The sequence below is a fragment of the Rhineura floridana genome, chromosome 8, assembly GCF_030035675.1.
Source record: "Rhineura floridana isolate rRhiFlo1 chromosome 8, rRhiFlo1.hap2, whole genome shotgun sequence".
NCBI lineage: Eukaryota > Metazoa > Chordata > Lepidosauria > Squamata > Rhineuridae > Rhineura > Rhineura floridana.
Genome location: NC_084487.1, coordinates 47503037 through 47523852, shown reverse-complemented (window position 1 = coordinate 47523852; position 20816 = coordinate 47503037). Strand labels below are relative to the sequence as shown.

General features: G+C 41.7%; 1 protein-coding gene across 4 annotated transcripts in view; it reads right to left on the bottom strand.

Annotated features, from left to right (window-relative positions):
• Positions 1-1528: 1528 nt before the first annotated feature.
• The window catches only part of CCDC134 (coiled-coil domain containing 134), a 34888-nt gene continuing 15600 nt past the window's right edge, over positions 1529-20816 (bottom strand). For 3 of the 4 annotated variants that reach the window (XM_061639302.1, XM_061639300.1, XM_061639304.1), the window contains 7 exons: positions 18984-19146; positions 11550-11663; positions 7779-7900; positions 6413-6497; positions 4749-4930; positions 3889-3960; positions 1529-1722 (listed from right to left, as the gene is read on the bottom strand). In XM_061639302.1, coding sequence (XP_061495286.1) covers positions 1597-1722; positions 3889-3960; positions 4749-4930; positions 6413-6497; positions 7779-7900; positions 11550-11652 — 690 coding nt within the window. In that variant the 5' untranslated portion in view covers positions 11653-11663; positions 18984-19146 and the 3' untranslated portion in view covers positions 1529-1596. Of the gene's footprint in view, positions 1723-3888; positions 3961-4748; positions 4931-6412; positions 6498-7778; positions 7901-11549; positions 11664-12048; positions 12159-18983; positions 19147-20816 lie in introns of all 4 variants that reach the window. The other variant, XM_061639301.1, reaches the window with a different exon arrangement.

The following is a 20816-nucleotide window of genomic DNA, read 5'->3' as shown; positions in this document are numbered from 1 at the left end:
CAGTGTGTGAACCTACAATTCAGCTTCACTGCAGAGAAATCTAGATTAGGAAAAAAGTAGGCAAGGCTGGCTGGCCTTTACTATGAAATCGAAAGGACAGTTGGAATCCAGAATGAGCTTAGCTTCAGCTACAAGCATAAATGGAATGCTTGAAAAGATCAAGAAAAGGCAGCTTGTTCCCATGGAGCAATAAGGCAGTCGACTGGGGCAGGTGGGAAGGAAAATTCCCTCAGAATTTCACTGGCCACGTGATAAACACGCAACTAGGAAGCTTCTTAGCAATAACGACAGAGAAAAAGAAGTGAGAAAACAGGTTCTATACTGTCAAACTTTCTGCTTTTCCTCCAGTTAGACCAGTAGCAAATGGTTATCTCATCTTGCCATGTTAAAATAAAGGTAATCACCAAGACATCAGTGTTACTACTAATTGAGGAAAAGGAATCTAGTGGAAAAGTAAAGAGTCAGCAACCATGAGCAAAGCATTTCCACTCTTTAGCCACTGGACAATAAGATCTGAAGGAATTTACATAACAATACTCACTAGCTCTCCTAGTGTCTTACACCATAGAGCAAATAAGCACCATAAAGAAGAGGAATGAAATCTCCATCTCCATAGGCTTTTCAATAACTTCCCATTGTATAAAAGTGGCACTGTTTATGACAAATAATAAATGTGTTAAAAGTCTTCAAGGTGCCTCAAAACTTTGTTCTTTTTGCACCAACAGACTAACACGGCTATCCCCCTGAAAATATGGCAAAATTGTGACTATTAGCAGCTGCCTTAAGACCCAATACCTACAAAGCCACCTTGCACAGACCCACAAACTAAAAACATGTTACCCCAGTCCTTTCTTCCTCTTGTTCAAGTGCAGATGCACATTTACAGTGTGCAGCTTTGTTGCTCATCTTCTCCAGCCAAAGTTAACCATTTTAAAACCCCTCCCCCTTTTGCAGGTTTAGCAGCCTTGACATCAAGACGACTTCAAAGCCAAATGGGCTATGAATTATGATATCTTAACCAAAACACTTCTTTGATATATCCCAGGTACATTCCTTACATTCAAAAGCATGGGAGTTTAAGAGTACTCTGTCATATAAGTGACTATTCCCAACGAACCAGTATCTCTAATTTCGCTGCTCAAGGGAAAAAATATATTATAGCTCTGTGTCTGCACAAGAATACACAGTCTGTATTTTAAACTGCAGAGGTGGCACAGACCAAACCAGAAAATTTCCCTTCCTTCACCCCTCTCCCCAAGCATTACAAACTGGCAAAGCCACAGGAAACAAAAATACACAGAGACATGAGGAACAGCCTCTGACAAACTCTATACATTCCAGTTCCTTGGAAAAGTCTTCCCAGAAGGAAATATGTGCTCAAAGACTGTGATCTCCACCTGGGCACCTCTCACAGCTCAAATCCAGTTGTTGACCAACGTCCTGTTGAAAGAAGAAATAAACCTCCAAAACCTTACAAAACGAAACTGCAACATCCTGGCATTTTCCTGAGGTCACCAAGGGACTGGGGATACTCCTTTCCCAGCTGCTTCCATCTCCCACCAGCACAAGTCACAATGACAGGAGCAGGTGGTGGCATTACAACTCAGACTGCGAGCGCGAGATGCGAGGCCCCTTGCGGATCTCCTTCCGCTTCTCCTCTTTCTTCCTTCGCTTCTCTTCCTCCCGGAGAGCCTTCTGGAATGTGTCTGCACTGGGGAAAAACTGACAGCAAACAAGGAGAGCTCAACCACGTGGGCACAAAAGGATATTCCTGTGCACAAGCCTCAGTTAGCCAACTAAGTCTCCTCCCTCCACTTACACCCATTTTTTATATCTGTAGTTTTACTGACTTTCAGGAGACATGAATAATGTACCCACTCTTACTTTCCCAACAGACTACTGCAATTCCCTCCTGGAACAGAAGTTCACAAACAGGGAGACAAGCAACTTGTCAAGGCTTTCCTGTATGAAGTGAGACGGGGACATTTTATTTTTTAGTGTTCCCATAAAGCCCAGTATCATATCCTCTCATAATAGATTGGTGGAAGGGAGGTGTGGGAATTAATCATCTTGTATCTCTGCTTGCTGACTGCGCTACTCTTCTCCATCAGAATACAGTGTTGAGGAGCTTAGGGGGAAAATGAAATCTGTATGGTGTCCAATGATCTCTGGGGCAGAGGATTTCTTAGGATTCTACAGTCAGCTCTTAATTCTGTCACAGAGCTACCTGCATAACCTAGGCAAGTGTATCAGTCACTTCTGCATATAAAATGATGAAAAATACATGGCTTGGGACCACAATCCCTGATGGAACACCCCTCCTGACACGAACCCACCCATACACTACGCTCAACATCAAAAGCCCTCCTCCGGGTGCCTACTCCGAGGGAAGCTCGGAGGATGGCAACAAGGGAGAGGGCCTTCTCAGTGGTGGTCCCCTAATTATGGAATGATCTCTCTGATGAAATGCACCTGGTGCCAACACTGTTATCTTTTCGGTACCAGGACAAGACTTTCCTCTTCTCCCAGGCATTTTAGCATGTGCTTTTAAATTGCTTTTTAAAAATGTGTTTTTAAATTTGTATATTTGTTTTTAATGTTTTTAATTGTTGTAAACCAACCAGAGAGCTTCGGCTATGGGGCAGTATACAAATGCAATAAATAAATAAAGCGCCAATGTGGTGCAGTGTTAAGAGTGTTGGACTAGGACCTGGGAGACCAGGATTCAGGTCCCTACTCAGCTCCCTGGGTGACCTTAGACTAGTTACTCACTCTAAGCCTAACCTACTTCACAGGGTTGTTGTGAGAATGAAATGGGGAGGGGGAGAACCACGTACAGCACCTTGAGCTCCTAGGAGGAAAAGTGGGATATGAATGTAAAATATATATAGTGGCTCTTTAAAAAAAAAAAAAAAAATTAGGCCGCACATAAATGTTTATTATTATTTTATTTTTTAGTTAATTAAATTTATATCCCACCTTTCCTTCAAAAAGGAGCCCAGGGCAGCAAATAGTTGTGTCAACTAATAACCTGTGTGGCATTGTTTGCACATCTTAATTAGTAGGATCCAAAAACTGGGGAAGGTGTCCATGAGTGCAGCTCTCACACCCTGGAATTATGATGATGATCGCCCCGCAAAACCTATTTGCAGTGACAACGTTTTTGCCAATTCACTTTGCAAAGCTACTAAATGAGTCCACAGAAATATATGACATAGACAGAAAGCAGCATTTGCACCTGCCTTTGACAAACTGCAGCATGCAACACACATTCAGAACCAAAAGCAATTGAACAGGGCCTTCACAGCAACTCCAGATGAGGCTTCTGTGTGGTCAAGTCGAACACGTAGTCACTTCCCACATTCATCCAAAGTGCTGAATTGTCACATCAGAAGGGACATTCATATAGGATGCCTAGTTGCATCCTTTGCGAGTTCCCCTTTGAAAGTAAACTATCTGGGTGGAATTGAACTTGTCCTATCGGTGCAAGGATGGACTTCCTCCCCATCTTCCCTGAAGCACCCTCCCCAACTCTGCTCCAGAGGGCTGGTGAAATTCCTCTAACAGATTCAGGGGCCGTGCGGTCAAACGATTTCTGGTAAAAGGATTTCTGCTTGCACAATGGAACTACTTACTTACAGGTATGTTGGATACAACCCTCTGCACTGCCAACTGAACATGAAACCAAGCATACACTAGCTGCCTGCACAGGATTGTCACATTGGAAGATACTCCAAGCTGCAAGGGACAAAGTCACTACTACTGATTATTAGTGTCTAGGCATTACCACATATCCATCATCAAGCAGTGCTGCCTATTTCTTCCCTTGCCATTCCCAAGCAAGGTGTCAGAACAACAACAGGTAATGTGTCACATTTATTATCTTACTTCAGAATTATCAGTTTTAAAGGGATTCCGGTAGTCTGGAGATTTCTCACTAATTCCCAGCTCTTGAGCCATCTGCAGAAGAAAGTATACCAAAATGGTGAAGATCAGCTTCATTCTCAAGTCTTGCAATCTTCCCACCCTCCTGCCTTCCTCTCAATCCTCTTAGCTATATGCCCATTGGAGGTTCCCAACCTCATTTGGTACTTCAATGCAAATTCTCCCAAATGTGAAAAAAAGCTATCCCCTCTAAAACAACCATGCCACAGTGCAAGTGGCTTTGGAAATCCCTTGTGGGCGGAGCCACTGATCTAGCAATTCACCCACCAGCTGGGTAGGTTATTAGGGATCAGCGTAGGGTACACACAAATGTTACATAGCTTAAAGGATTCAGGTGAACTAAATCAGATCAGAACCCAGGATACAGAAGTGTGCAGGCATGCTGCTAAGATAGGATCATGCATTTCAGAGCTCGTACAGGAAAAATTCTTCCTTGTAGGAATTAGCATGTGACACTGTATAGATCAGTGATGTACGACAGTAACACACACATGTATACGTTATGACTGTTGCTTCTGAGCAGTAGTAAGACTACCCAGTGGGTACACATATAGTGAGATATACATATATGTTACATTTACATATTGCCATCTATATGCAGGTTTCCTGCTAAGTTCCTATACAAGACTGTTTTCCATGTATAAATTCTTAAACCTTTGAAACAACCCTTAGATTCTTTGTTTTCCTCAACTCATATCCATTTCCCCAACCCAGCATATGGCTTATTTCTTCTTCCTGTCTGATATACCACCCCAAGGGGCATAGAAAATGAGAGGAGAAATCAAATCACCACACTGCCTTACCAATCCTAGTAGTTGTGAGTGGGGACCTTGATCAAATACTCCTGTCTGGTTGCAGAAGCTGATCCCCCAGCGGATTAGGTTGTTCCAGTTAGAGTTACGGTCAAAGTAATGGTGTACTATCTTGGGAAAGCGCAGGACTACATCACCAAAAAAAGCAGTGTTCTCCACCACATGGGAATATGCTAAAGAAAAAGAGTCACAATGAAAAATCAGGAGTCACTGGTTTTACCACATGGGAACAAACATGGAACAAGATACAGATCCTTACCCCTCAACACACTTTAACCATTCATAATGTTTGCTTATTTGAGAGAAGAGGAGGGATATTTTAAACTATATTAGTGATTGTATGGAACCAGAGGGGGGATTGTATTTTTTCCAAGTTCATTAGTACAGAAGTAGACGGATCAACCTTTGTGTCCACAGCATTTGAAAATACAAATACTGGTGGGATAGATTAACATGCTCACATCCAGACCTCTGAACATCAGAATTCCAGGAAACAAACTAGTAGTCCACAAATCAGGCAAAGAACACAGAGAGACCATGTCATTCAGTCTGACATATTTTTTCCTACATCTATTCAAAGAAACAGAAGTCTCACAATATTTTCATAATTATAAAGAGCAGGAATTCTGGGAGTTATGGCTACCTGTGATCAGTATTAGTGCCAAGGAAAAGCTATTTAAAATTAAATCCTTCCAGTCATTACATATAGTGATGTCAGTGGTATTTTGAGATTTAGGAGCAGGAGGGAAGCTACTGCTGCTCACTGTGTAGTTCGCTAGCATAAACAGCATAATGTGCATTTACTTTTGAAAATCTGCACGGCCAAAACACCAAAAAGCACAAGATAGGGTATCTTAATATGGAAATCCATATCTGGAACAAAATAATTGGAATCTTTGTTACTCTACAGTTATGAGAAAGCACTACTAGGACTACAATAAAGAAACTAGCTGCCATTTTCGTGGTTCCACAACTCAAAATCTGGCTGGCCTTATAGGTTCAATCCCCCTTCCTTTTCCACTCTCTTTAGTTTTTCTTGGCTAAACAGACATTTTAAAAAATGACTGGAAAAAACAATGTAAATCTCACAAGCCACACAAATCTGTATCAGTTTAGTCCAGACAAATAAAGGTTCTGGTTGCAGAATCTGGAATTACTTAACTCAAAATTGCAAAGACACAATTTATATTTTTCTGCATTAAATTGATCCTCAGTATTTGACTTTTAGGATATTTATCTCACCACACATATATATTCATAGAAGTGGCATGAAATATTGTGCTCCACTGGGATGTATTTAACTAGCCAAGAAAAAACTTGTCATCAATCTCAATGAACCCACACTTCCTTATTTAATGAAACTGACCAGTCCTACAAGTGTTAACTTTCCATTATATGCACAGGCAAAATAGCAAGATGATGTTCTGCTTCATGTACCATATGCCATGCAGCCTCATTTGGCTCTATTCCTATCCCAGGACCTTTACAAATGTCAGAAATGATGACACACAAGAACAGAAGTGACAGGGGTGGCTAAGCAAGAGTAGCCAAAATGGCAATGAGAGCTGCAATGCCAGAACAGCTCATAGTTACAAACTTAACGGATACAGAATGATGGATGGGGAAATTTGGATTAGAAAGTGAAGAGCTCCCACCATCCTTTAGCTTCTCATCCTGAGGGAACGGCCCATCTGGAGGGACATCTGCTGCTATAAGTACAGCCCGCGAGTCTTCAAGAACCTGTATATCACAACAAAAAGCGGACTAGGTTTCTTTCAGCTCCTGCCAAATCTTATCTTCTCCACACCTGTGCTGCCAGCCATAGCCTCTTCTCAGTTGCAAACCCCCCTTCTTATGCTTTGTTGCAAACAGATGTCGCTCTGATGAAGCCTTGACAGCCTAGAAAACTTGGGGGAATAAACTCAAAAACCAGAAACCAGGAAATCAAATTGTGTAAATAAATACCCCATCCATTGAAAATACCTCACAAATGTACATGGAAGATGAAGGCTGAAGTTCCTGGGTCACGGCAGTTCTATGTAGGCTTGGCTGTAGCATGCACAAACACATAGACAAACTGTGCTGTGACACTGTTACATCCCATAGCATAAAATGTAGCTTGTTGTACAAAAAGGAGGGGGCCATAGAAAAATGGCAACTGTATACAGTTGCGATCACCTTCTTCATGTGATGCAATGCTATCGTAGCCCAGCTACAAATTTATTATTTCTTATTTATTTATTTATTTAAAATATTTCTATCCCGCCCTTCTACCCTATAACAGGGCACTCAGGGCGGCTTACAAAAATAAAATCAAACACATACATAATAAAATTATAAACAGTAAAATCACAAAAACATTACAATAAATTAAAATACATAAACTACAACTAAAATACACCATTGCCACCTTCAGTGAATTTATATGTTCAGTGATTTTATATGTTTTTTCCCCTATATGCTGTTTTTGTCAAGTACCTAGTCTATTATGGCACCTCCACTATTTGCTTAAACCTAGACAAATACCAGTCCAAAACAACATCAAAAATCTTATGCTGCTCCTGAATGTTCAGACTCATGCCCTGGAAGATCTCCAGAGTAAGGCACAATCTATTTTTATGGAGGAGACACTGGAAATGCCCTTCTATATCCTCTGCAGGTGAAACTGTAAGAAATTTGATGAGGGTGTCTAGGGTATCATAAGGCCTAGGCCATCCCCAAGAATCTATCTTCCACTAGCAGTTTCCAAGGGGTTCCATCTCCCCTTCCCCCACACCCAGTTGCCACCCGAGATGCAACAGTTGGTTCTGGAATGAATGACATCTGCTATTTGCCAGCTATCCACTCAGTGGGATGGTCATAGTGCTAGGCCCCTCTTCCACCATCTTCCACCTTCCCCAGTAAAATTAGTTCCTGACTAGGAGGCTACACTCTTCTGCTTTGTCTCTCACCACTGCTTTTAGGATTATCCAACAAACATCCAACGATTAAAAATCCTGTGTTCATTTACACGAGGCTCACTTTGAAAAGTCCCTTGAGCATGATGTCTATGATCTTGTATTGCTGGTTCACATCATTGAGTTCAATCAGGTTCTTCAATGCATTCATCTGGTCTTTGCGTTTCACTTCAAAGAGCTTTTTATCTGTGGTCTGGGTCAAGGATACCATACAGTGCAGTTCAAAGTTCTGGTTTTGGTGTACAAAGCCATATACAGCTTGGGACTAGGATACCTCAAAGATCACCTTACCCCTTATATCAGTCGATCACTGCACTCTGTTAGGTGAGACCCTCCTGCACAGACCATCTTATCAGGAGCTTCGTTCCGGACAACATAGGCAGCAGACCTTTAGTGTTCTGGCACCTACCCTCTGGAATTCCCTCCCCTTAAATATTAGACAGGCACCATCTCTATTATCTTTTTGGTGCCTACTGAAGATCTTCCTTTTTCAAAAAGCCCTTTAAGTAGAGGCCTTATTCCAGTCTGCGTCTGTGTTGGAATTGCTTTTTAAGTTGTTTTTAAAGCTTTTTTTTTAAAAAAGATGTTTTGTTTTAATATATTGTAAAGTCTGTTTCTCAGATGTTTTACAGTGTTTTTAGTGTTTTGTTTGCTGTCCTGGGCTCCTTCTGGGAGGAAGGGCAGGATATAAATTTAATAAACAACAGCAACAACATCCAAAATTCTGCCCCATATTCCCCTCTCCCAATCCACAGCACAATCCTAAAGTCTGTTGCCCTTCATCCAGAGGCATTGTTAGGTACTGAAAGGATTCTGTGGGTAGGCCCATGACACATATTTGCATAAAATGAGCATATGCTAATTTGGATTTACAGATGTCTCTAGGCAGTTTAAAATGGTGGGTGGCTAGGGTCTCACTGCACTTAGTAGTACATCCCACTACCCTGTAAGCAAAGGTTTTTTTTAAAAAAATGTTTTAAGTTTAAGAAAAGGGATAGAAAGGAACAGGAGATTTGTGGTCCATCCTGCCAAAGTAGCCTTTAGAGGGGACCAGAGCTTCTTTTAACTACTGCATCAAGTTTCATGAGGAAGGGCCAATGGCTAGAGATAGAATAAAATTTACACAGATAGGGAAGAATAACTGCCCTTGTTGGTTTTGGCAGCTGTAAACTAGAATCTAAGGAGGATAATGGCATAAATCCAGAGGGAAATACAAAAAATGAAGGTTTGTATCACTGATTGAAAGCAAGGGAGAGTATGGGACACATACTGCAAATCTTAACACAGCTACGTTGGCTCCCAGTATGTTTCTGAGTCAAATTCAAGGTGCTGGTTTTAATCTCTAAATTCCTACATGGCTTCGGATAAGGCTACCTGAAGGATTGCTTCCTTTCACATTAGCCTGTTCAGTTGTTTTAAGATCATGCTCAGAGGCTCTTTTTCAGGTTTTTCCAGCATCAGAAGACTTTTTAATTGTGGTGCCAAATGTATCTGATGGCATTGCTGCAAGGACATAGGAAATTTGGAATGCTCTCCTCAGGAGGCCCACCTGGCACAGTGCTTGACATCCTTTTGGCACCAGGCACAGGTATCTTTGTTCATAAAGGTCTTTTATAGCATGCTTCTCCAACCTGGTGCCATTGAGACGGTTTGGACTGCAACTTCCATGAGTTCCAGCAGCATATTTATGTATTATTTTAATATATATCAGTCTCTCTCAGAGGCTTTTGCTTAACAGATCTTCTCTAAATGAAGTCAGTAAGAGCAAGCAGAGAATACCAAGTACCAGTGTATTACTAAAGTCCCATTATCCCATCCCAGTGTATCTGATAGAATTGCTGCACGGAAATAGGAACATAGGAAGCTGCTTTATACCGAGTCAGATCATTGGTCCATCTAGCTCAGTATTGTTTACACTGATTGGCAGCAGTTCTTGAGGATTTTAGACAGGAGTCTCCCCCAGCCCAACTGGACATGCCAGGAATTGAACCAGGGATCTTCTGCATGCAAAACAGATGCTCTGCCACTGAGCTACAGCCTTTCCCCAGTTAATTGTTACACACCACAATTGGGGTGGGCAGCAAACTGAACAAGAGGCAGCTGGACAGCCACCTGTCGGGTATGCTTTAAGTTGGATTCCTGCACTGAACAGGCAGTTGGATTCAATGGCCTTATAAGGCCTCTTCCAACTCTACTACTCTATGAGCTAGTTTCATGCTCTAGCACTGGCTTAGCACAGTAGAGAGCACCAGCCAGCAGGAATTTTTTCTAATGATTCTTAAAACAGTGAGGAAATGTGGCAAAATTGTTTTTAGTCTTGCTGCTGTTTAGTTGTTTTAAAGCCATGTTGAATTAACACTCTAGAGGTGCAGTAGTACATGGAGCAGCCACCAAAGACGTTTAAGATGAAAAAAATATACAAAACTGAAGTTTGCAAAGTGGCATAAGTGTTTGTGTTACTAGTGATGTTACAGACACTATCGTAGAGATGCCCACTATGCACACAACCCCATCCCAAATGGGGATCACAACAGAAATGGACCTATCAACCTGGGAGCATCAACAGAGGCATTGTCTTGAGGAAAACCTGGAAAACACTCATGTAACAAGCAAGTAATATCACACCTCTGCATCTACTGTGTGAAAAAGCAATTGCTTAGAGAGGAGCTTAACATGTCCAAAGAGTCATGAACAGATAAAAATCTTAGCCAATATGTTATGAAGACAATATAGCAAAATATTTGCTGCTGGACCATTCTGGCATGTGCATGTGATCACCTGTTTTAAAAGGACTGCTCAAAACAAACAAGGGCATGGGCATCTCGGATTTTGCACTATGCAACAGGGAAGAAATCCTCCTCCTCTTCATCCTCACCATATATTACCCACCCTTCACCCAAAGGTCCCAGGGTGGGTTACAACAATTTTAAAATATAACACTAAAAACAATTTTAAAACAACCTAAAATCTCCCAATAGGGTAGGTCTTAAAAATACATGTCTCAGGCGTCCAAGGCCAGGGTAAAGAGGTGCATCTTCAGCATTCACCTAAAACTCTACAGCAAAGGTGCACCTCATTGGGAAGAGAGTTCCACAACTTAGGGGCCACCACAGAGAATGCCCTCTCCCAGGCCATCCACACACACCCCAAATTTCTGAGGGTGGCGAACCTACCAAAAGGGCCCGCTCTGCTGATCTCAGCACCAGAGAGGGTCTGTAGGGAAGGAGGCAGTCTTTCAGATATTGTGGAGAAGTGATGCACTTGAGGTCACATTATAAAAAGGAGAAAACATACAGTACCATTACTGAGATTTCAGTAACAAACTTTTGACTAACTCAGGACCAAGCTACATGAAATCTGCCATTTGAGTCCCTAATGTTTCTATTTTTATTTAAAAGCAGTCATAGAAGTTCTGGTTTTGACTGGCACAACACCACACTTTCCTCTGATAGAACTGTACCAATCCCCACCAAAGCTGTTATTTGCCCCACTGGGGAAAACCTACAAATACATGTATGAAATATCTCAATCCCATTGTCTCCAGAGAAGGAAGACATCGAGATAAGCATAAGACCGATGCCATTACCCGAACCTGATATAGGGAGAAGAACAGGTTGCTTAAGAATGCCCCTGCTAATATTTAAAGGGTATGTGCATTCTTTTTTAGTATATATAATTTTACACGCACGCACAAGTCTACATGTTTTCCAAATCCAGTTTCTCTCCACGTAACCCCTTTTCCACTCAAGCTAGGCATAAACTGGTACCATAACAAACAGCACTGACTCACTCATTCCCCACTTTCGAAGACAAAATCTAGGCAATGCAAGGATACATATTTCTAATCCTGAATCTGGGTTTTTCTTCTCTGTGTCAGTGGTGACACCTCTGGATAATATCAGCGCAAAGAGAAATGTGCAGGCTCTGAAAGAATCCATCCTTTAATATCCTAGATTGGAGAAAGAGAGAAAAAAAGGGAGGGAATACTCTAATAATTTTCATGATTAAGGTTAAAACACAGACACCTCCCATGTGCCATGGCTCCACATCATCAACCTAAATTATATTCACTAGCATAAGCAACTCCATCTATGCACAGGAAAACAATAGAAGGCCAAGCAACAGTTCCATTTACAGTAAAATGGTCAGGAAACCTCTCTTGTTGGCAAAATGTCAAAACTGAGCTTTAGCATACAGGTGGGAGTCCAACACTGAGTACCCTGGTACTTCATTAATATATCATGCCCTGACTTTAGTTGCATGCTCTAATCAACCCTGCTTCTTTATCAATCTTGGAGCAAATCTGAATGCCCCCCCAGCAATTAGGATATTACCTGTGCTTCTAAATCGCCACAAAGATCCTTGGGTGAAAATCCAAATCCAAAACATAAGTCTCACATCCACAATCTGATCAATATACTGAAGCAGACTCAAAACATCCAATCTGTGAGGGGTTCAATGTGATAAAACAGGAATTGTGATTACCTGTAACTGCTGTTGTTTGAGCAGCTCTCTGCTTGCCCAGATCCCATAAGTGGAAACACACAACAAAATCCAAATCTCAGAAATTCCTAGAACTTTAAGCATGAAGCTCTTTCATAACCCTCCCTTCAACTAGTATTTTTACCACCAGCCAAATGGCCTCAGCACTTCTCCCACTCAGCTTCTTCCCAATGCTGCAGGTGCATATTTATTATATTTGTAGTCTCTACAGCAGGGAAGATGGGTTGGTTAAGCAACTGCACAAAGAGCCAAAGAACAACAGTTCTCAGTAAGTATGCAATACCACAAACGGGACAGCTATAGAGCTCTTACTAAGCGAGGAAACAGACCTCCATTACCCTGTAACACTGCTCTCATCACACTGGCTTAATGCCCGGCATTAACGTTTTCTCTAGCAGTATGCAGAGGACATCAGTGGAAACTACCACTTTACTGCCTTGCAAACAGCTGCCATCGAGATATATGTCTGCAGTGCTAAAGATGGCCGAGCCCTTGTGGAAGATGCATGAATCGCCATATAGAATCCACCTAGCAAGAGTCTGAGAAGAAGCCTGACAATCCTTATTCCTTCTTGCATCGCAGGACCAGAACTTATTCTCTTCTAAACTCACAAGTACATCTCAAGTAAAAGTTAAATTAGACAGCCAATGAATGCAATGTATTTGGAATAACAATTGGCAAAACTGTGTTTTGCTTAATGAAGTCAGCTTAATATGAAATGAAGCCACCTTGGATAATTATTCCAAGCTAGGCCTTAAGGATAGGGAGTCTTTGGCCCTCCAGATGTTGCTGAACTACAACTCTCATCATCCCCAGCAAGCATGGCCAGTAGCCTCGGATGATGCGAATTATAGATCAGCAACATCTGGAGGGCCAAAGATTCCTCACACCTGCCATTAAAATAACACAATCTCTTCAAGAATTGTGGATCACAATGAAGCACCATCTTTTCCATACATTCCGTCACTGAAATGATTGCCACCAAAACTGCAACTTTAACAGAGAGATAATCCATTAAACGTGTTGCTATTGGTTAGTCATTAATCGCAATAGAACAAGTAGTCACCTTTTAGGCAAATAAGTTTGCACAGAAGGAAGTCTTAGTCCTGTGAGGAGTTGTTTCGTGCAGTGAGAGAAGCCAGTTTAGCCTTTAACAGGAACATAATGGGCAGAAATTACTGCTAGATGAGCGTTCATGGAAGACTGTATGAGGGCAGTGCTGCTCTCTGATTGAAAAAATAACCCACCACGTGATGTACATTACAAAAATGTGCAGCATCATGTTTAGATTGTTCAAGACATGTTGAATGTCCTGATGAACCAGTGCTCTGAAATGATATCTGAGAAAAAATGGCCGTCAGACCCATAAAACAAGAGCATTGGGTTGTAATGTAAGTTTTACTCTGAGTAGACCCAATGAAATTAATGGACCTAAGTTACTCATGTTCATTCATTTCAATGGGTCTACTCGGAGTAGGACCAGCATTGGATACCTCTCAATACCAATGGGTTGTATTCAACTAAGTGCTATTCAGTGTAGACCCACTGAAATTTATGAACCTAGTTCAGTCATGTCTATTAACTTCAATGGGTCTCCTCTGGGTAGGACTAGCATCTGAGTAGGACTTCCATCTCCAACCACCTCTTTAATATTCAATGGTGCACCTGCCTTTCCACATTCAGAAGATTTTTTTTTAAAAGCACTCCAAAATATTGTTAAGGATCACCTATAGCAGTATCAGCAACATACAAAAAGAACAGAAAAGGACAAATAATGTGAGCTGTACTATTGAGATCCCTCAGACTGGTGGTTCTGGGGATGTCAACTTCCATGCCGAGGCCACCTTATCCAGGGCGGCTCAGGATTTCATAGTCTCCATGACAACCATGGGACTGTCCCAATATGCCATTGGCCCAACACATGTATCAGGGCATACTCTAGGTTTTGGTTTTTGCAACTGGACATGGAGTTGGTGATATGAATGTGGGGGGCCTTACATCAGTCCCTCTGTCATGGACAGATCACAGCTTGCTGAAGTTTAGACTTACAACGGCTTTTCTCCTCTGCAAGGGTGGGGGACCTATTAAGTTGGTCCACCCCCAGAGACTAATGGATGGTTTCCAAAGGGCTCTGGGGAGTTTTCCGATAGGGCTGGCGCTCCTGTTGAAACCCTGGTTGAACTGTGGAATACAGAAATGACCGGGGCGGTTGACATGATTACTCCTGAGCGCCCTCTCCTGTGTAGAGCTCATATGGCTCCATGGTATACCCCAGAGCTGAGAGCGATGAAACAATATAGGAGACGGCTTGAGTACAGATGGAGACGAACTCCTAGTGGATGCAATTATACACTGGTAAGTGCCTATGGTAAGCTGTATTTAGGGGTAGTGAGGGCAGCAAAAAAACAATATTTTGCTGCCACTATCAAATCATCAATCTGCAACCCAGCGGAGCTCTTCAAAATTGTCTGGGGGCTATTACAAGGTTCAAGGTTCTAGTTTTGGTGTACAAAGCCCTATACAGCTCGGGACCAGGATACCTAAAAGACTGTCTTGCCCCTTATATACCCAGTCGATCACTGCGCTCTGCAGGTGAGGGCCTCCTGCAGATACCATCTTATCAGGAGGTCCGTTCCGCACAACATGGGAAACGGACCTTTAGTGTGGCAGCACCTACCCTGCAGAATTCCCTCCCTTTGAATATTAGGCAGGCGCCATCTCGGCTATGTTTTGGGCGCCTTTTGAAGACTTTCCTCTTTCAACAAGCCTTTTAGGCTGAGACCTATCCCAGTCTGCGTCTGTGTTAGAATTGCCTAATATGTTTTTTAATAATGTTTTTAACCCTTTTTTATAGTTGTTTTTTTTAAAAAATATTTTAAATGCTGTTTTGTTTTAATGTATTTTAAGATCTGTTTTTATGACATTTTAAAGTGTTTTTAGCACTTTGTTTGCTGCCCTGGGCTCCTGCTGGGGGGAAGGGCAGAATACAAATTAAATAATAAATAAATAAATAATAAAATATTACACTCTGGCCCCAAGGACATGGTAGAACCATATGAGGCCCGTTGTAATGAATTTGCTAGGCACTTCTAGGGTAAAATCTTTAGCATCCGCCAGGACTTAGACTCCAGTGTTATAGCAGGTGAATCAAGCAAGGTATCCAGAGCACAGCCTTGTTCCGATTTCTTGGATGAGTTTCAGTTGGTGCAGCTTGAGGGCGTTGACAAGGTGCTTGGACAGGTTCGTGCAACCACTTCTGTGCTGGATCCTTGCCCTTCTTGGCTAATAAAAGCTAGCAGGGATGGAACAGCTAGCTGGGCCAGGGAAGTGATTAATGCCTCTCTGCGAGAGGGGGTGGTCCCTGGCTGCCTGAAAGAGGCGGTAGTGAGACCACTCCGGAAGAGACCCTCCCTGGACCCAGAAAACCTTAATAACTATAGGCCGGTAGCAAATGTTCCATTCCTGGGCAAGGTCCTTGAACGAGTGGTTGCGGGCCAGCTCCAGACACTCTTAGATGAGACCGATTATCTGGATCCATTTCAGTTGGGTTTCAGGCCTGGTTTTGGCACGGAAACAGCCTTGGTCGCCCTGTATGATGACCTTTGTCGGGAGAGAGACAAGGGGAGTGTTGATTCTCCTTGATCTCTCAGTGGCTTTCAATACCATCGACCATGGTATCCTTCTGGGAAGACTGGCTGAGTTGGGAGTGGGAGGTACTGCATTGCAGTGATTCTGCTCCTACTTGGCAGGTCGCCTCCAGAAGGTGGTGCTTGGGAAACATTGCTCGGCACCCTAGACTCTCCAGTATGGGGTTCCGCAGGGGTCAATTCTGTCCCCCATGCTGTTCAACATCTACACGAAACCGTTGGGTGCAGTCATCCAGAGCTTTAGAGTGAGTTCCCATCAGTATGCTGATGACACGCAGCTCTATTTCTCTTTTTCATCTTCTTCATGTGAGGCTGTCAATGTGCTGAACCGATGCCTGGCTGCGACAATGGACTGGATGAGGGTTTATAAGCTGAGGCTCAATCCAGACAAGACTGAGATGCTGCTAGTGGGTGGTTCTTCTGACCGGATGGTGGATGTCCAACCTGTCCTGGATGGGGTTGCACTCCCCCTGAAGGAGCAGGTTCGTAGCTTGGGGGTTCTCCTAGAACCATCTCTGTCACTTGAGGCTCAGGTAGCCTCAGTGGCATGGTGCCTTCTACCAACTTTGGTTGGTGGCCCAGCTGCGCCCCTATCTGGACAGAGATAACCTCACTTCAGTTGTCCATGCTCTGGTAACCTCCAAGCTAGTTTACTGCAATGCGCTCTACATGGGGCTGCCTCTGAAGATGGTTCAGAAACTGCAGCTTGTGCAAAATGCAGCAGCCAGATTGGTAACAGGGACCAGATGGTCCGAACATATAAAACTGATTCTGGCCCACTTGCATTGGCTGCCTGTATGTTTCCGAGCTCGATTCAAAGTGCTGGTTTTAACCTATAAAGCTTTAAACGGCTTGGGACCACAATACCTGATGGAACACCTCTCCCAATACGAACCTACCCGTACACTACGCTCAATATCTAAGGCTCTCCTCCGGGTACCTACTCCAAGGGAAGCAGGGAAGCTGGGAGGCTGGCAACAAGGGAGAGGGCCTTCTCAGTGGTGGCCCCTAAATTATGGAATGATCTGATTGATGACGTGCGCCTGGCGCCAACACTTATCTTTACGGCGCCAGGTCAAGACTTTCCTCTTCTGCCAGGAATTTTAGCATGTGTTTTTAAATTGTTTTAAATTTTTTAATTGTGCTTTAAATTGTTTTTAAAAGATGTGTTTTAAATTTATATATTTGTTTTAATGTTTTTAGTTACTGTAAACCGCCCAGAGAGCTTTGGCTATGGGGCAGTATGTAAATACAATAAATAAATAAATATAGATAAAATGTTACATTTTAAAGTAGGATTTACTCCCTAATGTGAATTGATAGTAGCTGCACTTAAAGTAGGGCTATGTACTTCCAAGTTATTGTCTAAACACAAAATGTGATACTGAGTGCAGAATTCAGCAGTCTAAGCAGCTTTCCTTTTTTTCTTTCTCTTTAAAGGCTTTTTTTTAGTTTTTAGGGCAGCATTGATAGGCTTGACACTGAAAGTGGATAGGCAATGCCTGCTGGAATCTCCAAGGAAAGAAACATGGAGAAGTGGCAAATAATGTCTGCATACATTTGTTTAAATTCACAAATTTATACAGGCAGAAATTCAGCAGACACAGAATTTTCCTTAAAAGCATAATATAAATCTATCACAGCTCAATGCTCACAGTGCTGCCACTTCCTGAAGAAATCACACACAGGAAGAAAGCCTTTCACATTATGAGACAAATGGGACCTGCAACAACAACAGCAAAATGTTGTAGTGTATCCTCCCACCTAAGAAATGCTCCTGTTCAGGTTTCTAGCTAACCATACCCTCCAAACAGGACATTCCATTCCAATTCCCCTCCCTGTTCCATTGTTAGTTTCCAACGATCACTCTACACTCCATGCTTACTCAGCATACTCAGACCTCCTTTGGCTATTTCTTTGGAGGGATGGGGAGGTGCCACTTTAGGTGCTCTTTTAAAAATATTTTTGGTACATCTGCAAACATTGGGGTTCCTCCAAGCATACTACTGCATCCCCTCTTACTTCTCAGTGGCTCCATGTTGGCTACAATCCTGGCATAACCCACCACCTGACTGCAATATTAGAAGAAATTATTAGTACAGATGGCTTTTATCTCTGGGGGAAAGCAAAACAAAATACTACTGTTGCTAACCAAATTATTGTTACTGCTAACCATTTTATAAAGCACCAAGTATAGGCTGAGCTCTAAAACCAGGATAGATGAAGGGCATCTGGCCTTCAAGATGATCCCCCCATTCCTGAAGAATCCTTGTAACTGAGCAGCTTTCACACACCCTGGGTGCTATAGAGCAGAAACAAGAAGCCTAGTGCTGCACCAATAATATCGACCTACTGACTCAGCCTGATCCCATGAGGTCTTGTCTTCTCTTCTAGAACAAGCAAATTCACCTGCCCCATAGCAGCTAAATACAAGGGTATACAAACCCACCTACTGCTTCCAGTCTTAAGAATTTGGCCATCCCTGCCCAAGAATATAAAAGTGAAATGGTACCTGTGTACAGTTGACAATTTACACAACAGCCAGCACAGCAATACCTTGGTATTGTGCAAGATTTCTAATTACAGGGAAATTATATGGTGAGCATGGTTACTTATTCATGGAAATAAAACCAGATAGACTGTGGCCTATCCACAAAACATTTCTTGCACTGACAAATGAAATTACAGACTACTGTAATAACCTAAGAATCCTAATTAGGCTATGCTTTTTGAACGCAATGTGCTTGTGCCATTTAAAGAGCTTACGCCTCAGGATATAGATGCACCTACAGATTGTTTGTACCTACAGAGAACAAGTTTTCATTGCCTGAAATATTTTTTTCTATGTAAATTTATTTAAAATCTAAAGGATTGGTTCCACCCATGCAATTACTATTGAGAAAATTGTATTAGGTATACCCTATCATTATACAGAAGGAAGGTTTGCCCAGAGTAATACAGACTTAACAGTTATCTTTATAAAGATTTGCTATGAACAAAACTAGGAAGATGAGAACAACAGACTTTTATTGTTGGTTATAAATCTACTTTAGCTACAGGAACATCTCAGAGGACAGCTTAATTTAAGGACATAATAAAATCAAAACAATGACCTTTACCTGGTAATTCAAATAAAGAAATATAGAACAACTTGTTCTAGGTAATGAGATTTCCACTAAACCACATTAGGCAAAGTTGTCAGTCTGGAAAAGACCATCTGGAAATGTTGTCCATGAATCTTCTTCAGCAACATCACAAGTCCATTCTTCTCAGTTGTTTTATCTATAACAAAAATTAAAGTATTTGAGAAAGAAAAATACCCACCAATAGTAATATTTTTACCAAAAGGCAAACTTTACTACACACACTAAAGTTCAATAATATTAGAACTTGTGAGGCCAATCCAAATTTAGAGTGACAAAGGATCTTTCACTTCTACATCCCAAAATATGAACGCTCAGGTAATAGTTTCTGCTTCACAGTTCTGTAAATCTAGTTTGATGGATTTGAAGAAGAAGTCCAGCCTCATCAACCTTGTAGAGTAAACATACACTTAGACTTCCAAGAATATTTTGACTGTCAGTCAATGCTCCTCAGAAAACTTAGCAATCATGGGATAAGAGGGCAGGTCATCTTATGGACTGATAATTGTTTAGATAACAGAAGCAGAGAGACAAATCTAACAATGGAGGGAAGCAAGAAATGAGGTGACCTGAGGATCCCTATCAGGGCAGATATCATTTCACTTATAAATTGTCTGGAGCTGGAGCAAGAAGTGAGTTGGGCAAGTTTGTAGATGACACCAAATTATTCAGGGCGATGAAAATTCCCAAAAGTACCAACAAAATCTCTCCAAACTATGGGCAACAAAATGTAAGCAAACAGAGTGTTTAACAGTGGAGCAAAAACTTATAATTTCATATATCAACTGAAGAGTTCTGAACTGGCAGCGACCAACAAGGAAAAAAGAAATTTTGATCATGGTATAACAACATCAACTCAGTGTGTGAAGGCAGTGAACAAAGTAAATTCCATGCTTGAGATTATTAAGAAAGGAACTGAAAACAATACTAGATAGTAGTGTCTTTATGTGAAACTGTGGTGTAGTCACATTTGGCGTACTGTGTACCATTCTGACTGCCTTTTCAAAGAGGATATCAAAGACCTGCAAAATGTGCAGAAAAAGGGCAACCCAAATTATTAAAGTTGTTGGAAAACCTTCTCTACAAGGAAAGTCTATGAGGCTCTTTCATTCAACATTTTAAAAGATGACGTGAGGAAAGGACAGAGTTTTATAAATTTATGAAGAACGGAGAGAAGCCAGCCTTTTGTTATGCACTTTATTTAGTGCCTTTTTCGGAAAAGCAGCAAATATGTACTATGCAAGCATATAGGCAAATGGAGATGAAAACAATCCAAACTGGAACTGTAAGCATCTGGTTATTTTAGGTGCCTGAACAGTTGGTGCTGCTAGCACCTTAGAATTTGAGAAAGCTCTGATTCATAAAGTTATGTTATCTGTGGCTCCTAGGAATTTGAAGTATTTTCCTGAAGTGTGACATGCAATAGTGTAAAAAGCATCCTGTCTGTTACTGGGATTCCAAAACAAATTCTGACACAGATGGAGCTGGCTAAAGAGAGATCTGTTGGTCCATTGGGAGCCTGCAGTCCAGACTGTGAAGTGAATGTTAAGTACCAATTACACCGTGTATAAAAGGACTTTCACAATGAAAAAATAATGGGTACTCATATGCCTTTTATTCTATGAGCAAAATCAAAGCAAGTAGTAGTGGCTGAAGGCTACATGTAGGCTGAAAAATCCATGCAGTTCAAGGCAGGCAGCATTAAGTACTGTAAGGATCATTCAGGCGAACAAGGTTATCTCAGGTGCTTGTCATATATAAGAGTTTGTTTTTTTACCTCGAAGAGATCATATTTGCTAATGTAATGCA